Source organism: Hippoglossus hippoglossus, chromosome 11 (genome assembly GCF_009819705.1).
Source record: "Hippoglossus hippoglossus isolate fHipHip1 chromosome 11, fHipHip1.pri, whole genome shotgun sequence".
NCBI lineage: Eukaryota > Metazoa > Chordata > Actinopteri > Pleuronectiformes > Pleuronectidae > Hippoglossus > Hippoglossus hippoglossus.
In genome coordinates this window covers 3,934,344-3,948,254 of record NC_047161.1, presented here as the reverse complement: position 1 = coordinate 3,948,254, position 13,911 = coordinate 3,934,344, and the positions used below count along the sequence as shown (strand labels likewise).

At 45.3% G+C, this 13,911-nt stretch overlaps 1 protein-coding gene across 1 annotated transcript in view; it reads right to left on the bottom strand.

Moving 5' to 3' along the window:
* Positions 1 to 5,388: 5,388 nt before the first annotated feature.
* myo1g (myosin IG) overlaps positions 5,389 to 13,911 on the bottom strand; it is a 32,371-nt gene continuing 23,848 nt past the window's right edge. Inside the window, exon 22 of the mRNA XM_034599900.1 lies at positions 5,389 to 5,661. Within this exon, the coding sequence (XP_034455791.1) occupies positions 5,499 to 5,661 (163 nt within the window). The 3' untranslated portion in view covers positions 5,389 to 5,498. The remainder of the gene's footprint in view (positions 5,662 to 13,911) is intronic.

Below are 13,911 nucleotides of genomic sequence, written 5' to 3'. Positions count from 1 at the left end.
TTATTTAAATGCCATTTTATAATCTGCTCACAGCGCTGGAGTGAGAGGGGCAGCGGGGGGGAAACCATATGCCGCCGGTCAGAGGCGAGGTCAGTGGCCGAGGCAGGGGACACCTCCAAGGGCGGAGAGGTGAGGGAGGTGGGGCCCGGATGCTTTGATTGAAAAAAAACAAAAAGAGGAGGACGGATGAATTGAGATTGAAGAGGAGCGGCTGCAGATGGCTGAGTCTTCTCCGGCTTTCTCTTTCCCTCCGAGGGACACAAATCACCCAGCGCTCTGCCTCCCAGTGTCACACTTCTATAGTGGCCCTGTTGGATCCCAGTGGCTTTCTGAAAGCTTTTATCAGCCCTCTGGGATCCACCGGGCTCCAGAAAGCCCTCTGTCAACGCTGCCTATAGAAACCAGGGTTAATGTTATCACTTCAAGCTGCGTCTCAGGAATAACAACTCTTCTCTGGTTCAAGCTCAACACAAGCTGCAGCTGTAATTTATATTTTATTCTTTTAAACTAACAAACATAAACAGTTTTTGACCTTAATCGTTCAAACACATCTGTCGAGCTTTGGATCTTCTTTAAGTGAGGAGCCTGATAATCAACATGGAATGATTTTAAGTGTTGATATTGTGTTTGTTGGATTTAAAGTATGTTGTTTGCAAGTTCAGCAAAACTAGTTTATTATTTACACTAGAGTCAGGGGACAACCTACAAAAGTGACTTGTTTTTATAATAATAATATTCATAAACTTTATAAAGTACTTTTAAAAACAGAGTTAAGTGCTTCACAAACAAGAAAACTGTTAAAATAAAAGGACAGACAATAAAATTTATTAAAAAAAGGCTTTTTGGTAGAAGTATGTTTTAAGGTACTTCTAACAATATAAAGAATTAGTTAGAATGAAATAATTAAGGTATAACTCAGTACAATTGTTTTATATACTACTATGAATTTCAATGGTAAATCTGCTGGCATCATCTTTAAAACCTATAAAGAGATCGGAGCTTAGCAAACAGTCAACTCACAAACTCCCGTAACCACCATTGTGACCTAGATGTCTATATTTGAAATATAAAGAGTCTGGCCCAGATTCAGCCACCAGCGTTTTAATAGAGTATAAAAGATTCCCTCTCGTCATAATGGCAGAAATAAAGATCTCGCTCTGCAGCTGAGCTTCAAAGGGAATGATATCGTTTGAAATCAGGTTCCCTCAGATTTCCGTGCAGATCAGGGTTCAGTCCGAGGCCTCGGAGAGCAGGAGCTCGCTGGCACTGACCGAGGGAACAGATGGTTCAATCAGCCATGCGCCCATAAGCAGAGGGTGAAGGACACAGCGCCAGAGGGGACACAGCGCCAGAGGGGACTCCGCGGATCCCTGCGGGGACGTCAGACCTTCTGAAGAGCAATCAGAGGTCCCATTAAAGATTCATAACGCGGTGAAACCGAGAGGAAAACATACATACAGCTAGTAAACATATATATACACTGAAATACTCGCTTCAGGAACACTCAGAAGTACTTGTTTTATACTTTTAAGATATTTTAGGGGGGAAATATTGTGCTTTTTAAACAGTTAGGATATGATACCAATAAAATATGATGCCATAGATGTAAACATAGGAATACTGTTTATAAATGAATGCATCATGGGTCATTCATTGTATAACTATTCATACAATATTTATGAATGATCAATAATTAAAGGAATCCCTTGACATTCTGATTAATACTGTTGGTTTACTTGCTCTTCGTCTAACTTTATTTACAGTCTATGGTTTTTACTTTAATGGTGTATTTTTATACTCTGGTTATTTCACCTTTTACGAACGAAAATAATCTGAATTCTGTGCCGTGGTTTCTGACGTCTATGAAAACTTAAACTTTTAAGCGCTGTGGTTTCTAAATAGATTTCCTGATTAGTGAGTATTCAGACTGACGGCATGTTGGTTCAGAGCGAGCCAAAGCAAAAACCAATCTCCCCCCCTCATGTTACTGTAATCTCCAGCATGTGACCTCCCCTCCGGGCCTGATGACGAAGGGATGCTGGAAAACCTGCAGGGCACCAAACCAGTGGCCGGGCGGCCCTGAGAGGATTTAGAGGGAGAAACACAGCGGCTCTGGGACACATATTATATTCCCACTGGTAAATCCTCTCCAACTCATTACCAAATCCTCGCTGCAGGGCTGCTAATCTCTAAAGAGAGACGGACCAGGTGCCAGTCTTTTTGTAATGGAATTGCACGGCGCTTTAAGTGATTGCATCAACAGTTGCCAGTCCCGATAAAGTAGATCCGACGTAGAGGGATCTTATTTTAGAGGAAACCCTTAAAAAAAAAACGTCTTCATAATCCGAAACAAGCGTCGGCTGAAAAACAGTGTGAATGGATTTCACATGAATCCACATTCCCAGTGCTTGATTGATGGGATGAGACCGGAGCCGTCAGAGATGAAGATGATCGGGCGAGTTATGAGGAAGACGAGATGAGCGTGGCAGCGATGAGGAAACAAACTGTTGCACTTTCAAATTAAACCTATCACAGTTTGTCTGATAACGATGAATAACGATTATGAATATGTTTTCTGTGTCCGTGAAAAAGATTCTGCTTTGACGGAGCAAAATGTCCTCGTTTGGAGCCGATGATTAACTGTTCATCTGTTTAGGAAGTGTGTGTGCGTGTGTGTGTGTGTGTGTGTGTGTGTGTGTGTGTGTGTGTGTGTGTGTGTGTGTGTGTGTGTGTGTGTGTGTGTGTGTGTGTGTGTGCGCGCACGAAACACACACACACATGAAATACTCAGTGACGGGGAGGATATGCTTCAATTTGCATTTCCAAAGGCTGCTCTCACACTTCACATCGATGATTAAAGGATTTGACGAGAACAAATTTGCTCTAATCGTTGTCTCTGACTGAATTTGATGGCAACGTGTGACAGCGACTGGTCTGATTGGTGGAGCTGTGGTTTCCAGTTCATCATCTCTGCGGCCTTCGTCTGCCACAGTGACACAGATCAGTGCTGAAGCTGAAGCTGAGACGTTGTTTGGGACATTTCAAATAAAATCCACCTCATTTCCTCCAGCACGAGGAGTTTCTTCTGCGTTTTAATTTTGTTAAAACTAAGTTGAGTGAGTTGTGCCAGAGAGACGTGACCTGATCAGACTTTAAACTAGATGCACACTCAACCTCGTTGTGTCTCTGAACATAATCTGTGGTCAAAACAAGGCAAAGGGCTGAAATGGTTGTTCCTGTCGGACGTTACTCGGACTAATGAGATCTCTGAGTAAATAAACCAAACAAAACGCTGGAATATGGATGTGTTGCTGCACAGCTGCAGACTGGGGTCGACTTGATGTGTCATGAGCTGCTTTCACACGTGCACAGAACTCCAGATGTTCTCCTGAAGTCCAGATTGATCTGTTCTATCCCTGGAGCCGTTTCCCCCCCCCCCAGCAGACGTTCTCCTCTGGGTCGTTCACACGTCGGCGTCACCTGTGGATCCTTTAGGTCCCGTTGGAGTCATGTGAGAGATACAAGGTGTGAATTGGTGTCAAACTGCCTCGGAGGGGATGTGAGGACGACTTTCTAATGAGCTGATAAGTGCTGCGTCAGGCTCCAATCCGGACGACACTCACACGCCGGCTCCAGGGGATCAATGCGCCCGCGACCACTTCAAAGAGGGAAAAAACGTGTTTACGATGGCGTCACGTCAAACTGCAGCTCTGGACGGGTTTTAGAAGTCACTTCAGGGTTAACCTGTCCCTGACTCTGTGCTCAATGTGAAGCATGACGTATTCTTGCTGTGGTAGCTGCAGGTTAACATCACATTATCCATGTTATTGCAGCGAGTGCACGACCATGAATCGGTCGCAGCCGGATGTGGCTTCTACTGCACTTCTGTCCGTTCGGGGAGACGATCCCTCACATGTGGATCTCTGAGGTTTCCCCCTGTCGACACGGTTTCTCCTAGCTCTTCATGAGGGTTAAGATCAGAGGACGTCGCATCTTGTTAAGCCCTTTGAGACAAACTGTGCTTCATGAACAGTCTGTTTCCATATAAATGCAAATTCAACTCCCTCAACACACACACACACACACACACGCAGATGTACAGAGTATTACCGAGCAGGGAGGTTTTTGGGGCCTCGCAGCAGGGACTGTGTCAGGACGGTGAAAGCCCAGTCACAGCGAGGGCAGGTTGTCACTAAGTCGCAGTAACAGGTCAGCGTGGAGGGAGACGGGATGAACACTGGCAGCACTCCACAGATTTAAGCTCACAGACTAAGCTTTTAAGTGAGATATGATGAGTTTCAGTCCAAACTGAAACATCCACCATTTGGGAAAGTGAATGTTTTCGCTGGCGACTGGCGGCTCGGTAACTAGATTTAATTCTGCATTAATACACAGTCGTGGATGTTATCATCTGTATTTAAAGTTTTACTCTTACTCCCATTAGTGGGAAAGTTGGATCTCCTTATACCCCAGTGTGGCTGTGAACTTTAAACACATAATTTGTCATTCTTCTCGACGCCACCATGCACAGACCATCATGACCACGGCTCCTGCACCCAAACTCTGCAGAGGCCCTGACACCCGAAGACGCTCATACTACATTCATTATCTGCAGCGAATGTCAGCGAGAGGCTTTGAACCTCAGTCCTCGGAAATCCTGTAAAATTATGTCTGAAGCGTCCGTGTGTTTATCCGCCCGGCTGATCCCAGGGGACCACAGAGGAAATGGCCCTTGCGTGAGCGAGTCCAGTTTGAATTGAACATCTTTAAGTGTTTTCAAATCCCGCAGGAGACGTCGTAGTGTAAATGATCTGCACCAATCACTCGCCGACACAAATCAGGGGAAAGCTCCCAACCTCTTTTATTCACATGTTCACAGCACCGACCACGAAGGGAAACAATGTGAGTCTACGGCTACAGCGAAGCCTTCTGGAGAAATCAACACTCTTCTTCAATAGATTATTTACTTGTGTTTATTTCTCCTTTCTCCTACGTCTGACATGGAATAACTCTGCAGAGAAAAAGCGCAAAAAAGAGTTTACTTTGGCAACAATTCTACTTCATATAAAAAATACTTTATATGCTTTCTCTCGTTTGTTTTTATGCATTGCAAAATGTACAATTTGTCTTTAAAAAAGTGCTTTTCTTTCTGTTTTTGTTCATTGTTGTCTTCATGAAATAACTTCAAATTACATTAAAAAAATACAGTTTTCACGCGTGTGTATTGCAGCTGCGTCCTGAGTCTCTACGCCAACATAAACTTCTCTATTTCACAAATAAATGAGTTAGAAAGCAGATTCTGCCATCAACACTGTAAAACTGCTGTGAAAGTCCAATTTAAAACGTTTAACTGCCTGAAGATGCAGATTTACATCCCCCTTTTTATCATTGGCATGACGATGTGGATACAGAGCTCCACTGGTCTCCAGGGTCCAGTGGTCTCCAGGGTCCGGGTCTATGAGGTCGGCCCGTTGGAGGTTTGGTTGCGTGGTCTCGCTCTAGTTGACGGGGACCAGCAGGATGAAACCGTCTCGACTCTTCTTGAAATCCGCGATCGCCTGGCCAGGTTTCGTCTCCACGGTGACGCTCTTGGGTTTTCCCCGCATGTGAAGCTCCACGGCCGAGCGACAAACTTTGACAGGAAACTGGACGTTTCTGACACTGGAAGACAAAACGGACATTTCTGTGTTACGGTATTTGTGTTTACTCCTCAAAGTCTTTATCCTCATCATGTTCCCGTAAACTAACATGAGAATAACATCGAGACCAACACAATACAAATGGACTAGAAACTTTCTAAATATTTAAGTACTTTTCTCTAATTTTAGGACAAATGAAATGTGTTTCTTCTTTTTTAATATTGGCAAAACAAGACTGGTTTACACTCCAATGCAAATGTAAACATGCAGTTTTATATCGATGCTTTAAAGACAAAAGAACAACACATGCACCCGTCTACAGTCCACTCTGATCTTTAATATCTGATCTTTAAAGGAAAAAGATGAAATAACATTAAAACAATAAAAGAACAATATAAAAAGTTTGTTCCACAGTGCAGGAGCTAGAACCAGCGGGTTTGTTATCGATCACTTCACCCATCTGATCCTGCTGGTGCAGCGTCCTACACCCAGTGTCCCTGCAGACAGAGCATGTTCCTGCTGTCCTGTCGCTGCACCGTCAGCTGAAGACGATCCCCTGTGAAGCTGCTGCTTCCCCCGGCCCTCTGGGATCCTGCAGCCTCAGCCTGGCCGCAACGACCCCGGTGCTCCGCTGGCCCGGCACATGGCTCGGTCTCTACAGCGTGCATACAGAGAGCCTTAAACCGCCTCCACCTACGTCACGGTCGGGGGCCCGGGGGACTCCGAGCACGGCTGATATTCCTGCTTGTGAGGATATTTCTCTAATGAATGCATCCAGATTGGATTGTTGTTTTTCTACCCGTCGACGCACTTTGTTTGAAATCGAACTCAGGGCATTAAAAAGCAGATGCAGAACAGTATTTGCCAAACAGCTATTTGTGGACGCCTTTGAATGTCGATAGGCAGAACTGGCTCCGGCTCACAGGCCAGTTTGGCACCTGCCCGCCTGCTTTGGCAGGAACGATCCAATGAGAGGTTTCAAACTGTTGGAGTCCTGTTATCTGCAAACTGAGCGCTCCTCTTCAAAAACACGGCAGAGCAAGTTTGGTCTGTTTTGGAAAGATGAACTTAATTGATGCAGATTACATAATTTGACTTGTTATGCAACAGTGAACTGGTTTATACTGTAGACACCAGGTGAGCGTACCAGACTAACATAAGTGTGACCGTTACTCTGCACATGCCTGACACCGAGAACCAAAAGACGACTAGCATCCAAAGCTACTGCAAAAAACGGACACATGTCTGAGTTCTTGCTTGCAAACTATAACAAATTTGAAAATACGAAGGCCAGCCCAAAACCCAGAACGTCAAGTCTCATCTGCCTGTTACTGGGAGTAAATAATGTTTTTATTTTTGCAGAACACCAGTGTGAAAAAGAAGATGGAGCCTTAAAAATCAAAACAACACTTTGCAGTTTCTCCTTTTTCTTTTCTAGCCCTCAAAGAAGTTGAGCTCGGCCGCCGCACGTCTCCAAAGCTGTTCATTAAAAACAGCAGGTCACCACAACAGGTGCGGCCTTGCTCCCTGTGTTGTTTTTCCACTGAACCATTTGGCTCCTCGCTGAACCCCGTTAAACCAGCTGTCCTGCCCCCCGACACCGAAACCCACTGACCTCCACGGGGTTTTTTTTTATTTGTGTGAGACACTGATCTCATCGCGCGGGCGATCACAAGTGAAACCCGACCCTGCTGGAGCACGTTGAGAGAAGCCTCTGGCTGACGTTGGGCGGCGGTGAAGGTCTGAAGGCTGCGGCGAGCGGAAAACCGAGGAGCGCGGTTAATCACTGATTAAAAAACAGTCTAAATATGGATGTCACTCCTCATGTGAGCGTGTATTTGTTATGTTCTCAGTCTGTTGTTGTTGTGCAGTAAAACCTAAGACGTCCTCTGTTTGTAGCCTTTGTCCCGAGTCAGTATATGAGGAACATCACCAGTTTAAACCCGCCTGATTGGACTGGGCTGTTTGTTTGTGTCTGTGGTGACGCTGGTTGCTGTTTTGCAGGTGAAGACCAGCTGCAGAACCCTGATATCCCTGCCGCCCCTGCTACAGAGCGCCGGTTGCCCGTGAATTTAAGGTTTATTCATATTGGGCGTATCACGAGTCTTAATTGACCTAATTGGACCGTGCACTTCCTTGGGCCCTTAACAACACACACGACAAGCATGAATGAGATGTGAGTTCAACAGACAGACACTTGAACATCTCTCCTGAGGTGAAGTGTAGTTTCAGGATGGCCTCTGTTTCTCTTTTGGTTTCTGTTTAGAAGGTGTTTGCGGCCTCGCGGCACAGCGGGAGTCAGTGTGTAAACATGGCCCCCGGTCTACCGCCTGCCAGCCCGTCCTCATGCTGCAGTCAAATAATTCATCGCTGCGGAGGCTAAGCTGCAGACAGAACTGGGACGAAGCAGCAGCCGCAGCTCCTGGAGGACCTCCCCACCCGCAGCCCACCCGCCCACCTTCCACTGCTCCCCTCTTCATCTTCCCTTTTCTGCCTCCTCCTCCTCCTCCTCCATCTTTCCTCCCTGTCATCCCGGCTATGATTCAGGATGCTGCTAATCCGATGTGAAAACGTGCCTCTGGTGTCTCCATTACGGAGAATTAGGGGCCATTTTGGTGTGTGGCGAGGCGTGAAGCCAGTGATCTGGATGTTTGTAGCATTGTGGGAAAAATCAGATCAACACCAGTCGCTCCCAGGGAACAATGTGACATCTCAGATAAAAGATGTCTCCTCTTTTAAACTGCTTCCTCTCAACATTGACAAAACGTTCATCTGTCCATTCATCTACCACTTGTCCTTCTAGGGTCAACGTCAAGGGTCATGGGGGGGGTGATGAAGCCCATCCCAGCTGACATTGATGAGAGGTGGGTCAGGTGACCAGAGTACACAAGCCGTGTTCCGATATGAACTCGGGATCATTGGGTTCTCCTGCTGCTCTACCCAGGCACCCCCGCTCTGACTGTCTGATTGTTCCTGTTGTTGTGAACGTGTCTGACTCAACGATCTCCTGCTGTGTTGTTCTAAAGTTTGCCGGTTGTTGTCTGGATTCAATGATACATGTGATTCTATTTTTAAGAAATAGTTTGAAATGTGCTGATTTGCCTTCTGCTGCAGAGTCAGATTATCAGACTGACACAACTCTGATACTTTCAATATGAGGCTGTATTTTCTAAAATTGTCAAACTCTTTTAAAAACACGATTACAAGAGGAAGCCATCACATCCTCACCTGTAGCTTTCCTACAGTCCCTCCTCTCACCCCCCCCCCCCACCCCCCCCACCCCCCACCCCCCACCCAACTTGGCAGCCTCTCGTCAATGCAACTCTGCAATTTGCCCTTGCACTCTTAATTGGAGCTGCCCCGGCTGCCTGGCAACCGTCGCTGGGGCAACAGCGTCATCCATACCACCAGGGGAAAGGTGGGCTGAGGCAAACTGGGGAGTGAGGTGGCTGGATGGAACACAGACCACCCCCCCCCAGGGTTCGCTTTCACGTCATAGTGCCGGTCACCAATCACATCCATTATTTTTAACATCACCATCATCAGAAACTCCTCAGGGGGCATTCTGGGAAGAAATGAGTCACACTGTAAGGACAGCAGAACCAGCACCTGTAGAGTGATTTCTATAACCGGTGGAAACAGCGTTTCAGATGCGAAGCCAACACTGGATGGAAAGAGGCTCGAATCATAAACCTGCATCATCAGCTGTGATGTAGTTAACATCACCGGCTTCAATTATTTTCACTGATTAATTCTCAAGACCCATGACACATTTCTGAGATTAGAGCAAATCAGTTTAACAGTGAGCGAGTGAGGGAGCGAGCCGCCCATCACATCGGTCATCAACAAGACGACCGGTCGCAATCAGGGCTTTTTAATGCAGCAGGAAATTTATGTTCTGCGACAACACCAGAAAACATCCGAACACGCGCCCGACGGAGATAAAAACTGTTGCGTTGCTGTGTAGCCAGCGACACAACTGAGCGACTGTTGTGAATAAAAGTGTTGAGGAATCCATTGGTTGCACGATGAGGTCGATTTAGAGGCAGCACATGTGCAACGCTCCGATCCACAAAGAGGCCTTTTCATGCCTCGACGCCGTTTCGAGGTCAGCGGCCGACTCTGCCAGCGCGCCCAGGAGGCTGCGAGGCTCGAACAGAAAGTCCCCGAGATTTAACAGGCGAGCGCGAGGCGCAGTCAGGACGTCTTTATGAAAACCTGCTCGGCCGCAGGCGAGCTCTTTGATGTAAACGTGTGGGAATGAGCTCATCGGCAGAATATGATGTGGCGCGTGATGTTTCCCTCCCATCACATCCTACTGTTAAATCCTTCAGAGGGAAACCTGCCGCCCTTTCACCTGCGGCACCATCCACAGCTGCTCCTTCATACTAACACACTTCAATTATTTACACACAAACTGTTACTCCTCTTCCTCAGCAATGAGCATTGTGAAGCTCTGCATTGTTTCCTCGGCAGGATGCAGGCAGGTGAATTGGACTTCACAGGAAAGTTTCTTCCACTTCCAGCTCTGAATAATTTGGCTCATGTTAATTGCAGACATGTACACACACGTCTCAAATTTATAAACACACTTTACTTTTCCTTTTTTAGGATTTAGTTTATCCACCGTAGGAATTTTACATTACTTTGGTAATTATTAAGCCCTTTCTGGAAGCATTTACTCCTCCAGTAGAGGTGGGATGATTTCAGTATAACCTGGTGACTGATTTTAATCCTGTATCGGAAGTTACATTTAAAGACCAATTGAGTCACAGCTGCATGACGAAGTTTTCCCATTTCAAAGGTTAATTTGAGCGCGTCCTTCTTTTCCCTGGGTAACGAAGAAGCCAACAGGTGGATCCAAACTATCCCGGGAATCACGCTGGGGACAGAACAGTTTTTCCAAATCACAACGGCGGCAAACGACGAGTCCGAAAACGTCCGAAGAGTAAATTTTGAAATGCAAGTATCAGGCTTCAAATCAATCAAAACCTCTGGAGACCAGACCGACTCATTCGGACTCTATGAAGACCACACATTCATTTGAGGAGATGGCGCCACACTCGGTTGCAGCGGCTTCTCCTGATCAATCTGTTCGAGGATCCTGTTGCGTGTTGTTTTGTGCATATTGTATGAAACACTCTATTCTAGTTTCTAACGAGGGTGTAAGAAACGTTTCTTTATAGAAAATGCACTTCTCCTCTGAGCTCCCACGGGCGAGTTGGTCTAAATCAAGGAGGGATCAGCTGCATCGTTGCCGCAAAAAAAGCTATTTTGGATTTGAACAAACCCAAAAAACCTGGTCTGAAGTCAGCGGTGCAAATTAATTACCAGCAGATGACTCTGGTATCAGATACAATGCTCAGCCCACTGGTAATGGAGGTCACATGGTTTCCCCTGCAGTGTATCAGTGACTGCTACAGAAACAGCTCATGTAATTTGCCAGTGGCTAAAATACCATCTGGAGAGACACAGCATTTTATTGCCCACATCCTCTTGTAACATTAATCCCGTCTGAATGGGGCTTTTGTAAAATGCACAAATGAAGAATCTCGGTGGTTCAAACTGAGACAAAAGTCATTTTATAGTCACATGTTCCCTATAAACATTATAAACTCTCTCTAGACGGACACAGTAAAGTTTCCTCCTCCTCACCAGAGTTCTCCTTCAGTATCAGTTTTCAGATTTATGCGCTTTCTACGTTGTGTATTTGTGATTTTCATGCAGTTTTGAGTAAGTAGATTTGTTCGTGACGTGTATTGTGTTTCAATATGTGGTTAGAACCTTAAATGTGTGCGCGTGTCCTCGCTGAACTTCTGCAAAGTGTTTGAATCCAGCTGCCAAGAAATCAGGGACCTTTTACACTTTAATTACTGGTTAATGTGGCGCAGGAGGAAACAGGAATTGATTCTGTCGTGACCGACCCGAAAAGATCTGGTCTGAAAGAGTCACTGCATTCATGGGGAAAAAGTTTCCAACCCCAAAAGATAATTAATTGTTCATCACAGTTTTCCCCCCCTGGAAAATATTCAAATATCAGCCCACTAATTATGACCCTAACCCTTTTTTAAATCAATAACTGTGCATTATTCCCTAATATTGTTGAAAGTTGCCTCAAGTATGCAATTATTTCATTGCGTTAAATGATGTTTTGTTTAAAAAAAATGTTTATTTGGATATCTGGTTCATAAATAAGTCAGATGAGACAGAACTGATATTATTCACTCGGGCTGGAAAAGTGTATTTTAATAAAAATCAATGGTCCTAACATGAAAGAAGGAGACAGAGAAACACTGATACTGAATTACTGCCAGTGTTGTAGACGCTGAACTTTCACGTGTCTGCGGTCGAATGATATTTTGAGGTTGAATTGTTCACACGTCTGTTTGATAGAGAGCAGCTGTAATCTACACAGATTCAGGCCGGACTCTGAGGTTCAAATGGGGGAAACTCAGTGAACCACATGACCTGAGCGGCTCTGTGGGAGAAAACAGAAATAGGTCAGTGTATCTTTGCACTGTGTACGTCCACCGCAGGTTAAACGCTGTTGCCGTAGTAACAAGGGATCTGAACTGCTCTGGTCCTCGCTGAAAAATAACACAAGTAAGAGAGACAGGGAGTCTGAGGTGACCCGTCTCTGTCAGGACGGACAGAGACGGACACATTGAGGACAGCCACTGAGAGAGAGAGGAAAGAGGGGAGGCAGGGAAACGGGGGGAGGCTATTTCAGGCTTATGGGATGACGCCTATTACGACCTAAAAAGCGAATTTAGAACAGAGACGGCCGATTTCACCCAGGACGACGACAACAGACAAACTGTTGACGGCCAACAAGGTCAAAGAAAAAAGTCAACAAGTTCCTATTTGACACCGGGGCTGTGTCTGTGTGTGTCTGTCTGTGGCTGTGTGTGTGTCTGTGTCTGTGTGTGTGTGTCTGTGTGTGTGTCTGTGTGTGTGTGTGTGCGCTCATTAAAGCCACATCACAAGACCACACTCGCATATGCTTTGAGGTTAATGAAATCATGTTGGGGTTTTTTTCTTCTTCGTTTTCTTGCCTCACTCGGGGAAATAAAAAAAGAAGAGTGTGACCCAGAAGTTTGTTGTTGATGCAGGAGGAGGAGAGAGGCTGAGAGGGAGAGATGGAGCAGACGAGAACAAATACAAGGCGGGGGCGGGGGGGGGCGACTGGAAACAAACAAGACATTTTACAATAAAAGACGATATTAGAATATGACCAAGAGTCTCCGGGGGGAAGAGATTTCATTAGAATAGGTTTTAAATAATTACCCCTCAGCAAGTCGTTTTGTTTGTTTCTTAGTGGAGGGGAGCGGTGGGGGTCAGGAAAGACCCCATTAGGTTTTATACAAATACTTATTTTTCATGATTGATTCATATATAAAACAAATTTTATGTTTAAGTGATTAATTGTTTGGTTTATTGAATGTTCCTGCATTAGTGTCTGAGCCTCAAAGGCAGTCATTTTGTTATGATTTTGATACAAGAGGACGAAAAGCTGCAAATTCTCATCATCATCATCATCATCATCATCATCATCATCATCACATAGAGAAATGTTTTGCACTTCGTCAGTTCGCCCGATCTCCAGCCTCCGTGATGTGACTTATTTTCATATCACACTAACATGGAGGAGACGGGTTTATGTCCTTTACTGATATAACTGAGATGATTTTGGCTTCACTTTTAGGAGGAGCTGTCGTGTCGTCCATCTTTATAAACAGTCCACGCTCCCATTAAAGCCAAGAGCTGTTACTTTTCATAGGACGAGCCATCAGAGGATAGTCAAACAAATAAAAACTGGTATTTTACGAATGTATATTTGAAGAAATAGCAGTAAAATACAGGAAGGATATATATATATTTTTTAATATGTTCCACAAACAGCTTGTTTAGAAACTTTTATTCCCCAGACAAAGATAAATAGAACAATAACTTCCCCAAATTACCTCTTTAAGTAAAGAGTCCTCCTCAATCTTTTAAGGCGGAAGCAGATCATTCCCTAAATCCTGCCTGAACTCCCCCCCCAGCTGTCCCAGCAGATGGTCCAGGAGTCCACCCCCCCCAAACACACACACACACACACACACACACACACACACACACACACACACACACACACACACACACACACACACACACACATTCTCTCACAGTAAAGAGACACATCCACATGCCAATAAACACACACAGACATACCAACACACACACACACACACACACACACACTGACAGCTCAGACCCAGGTGACAGGAAG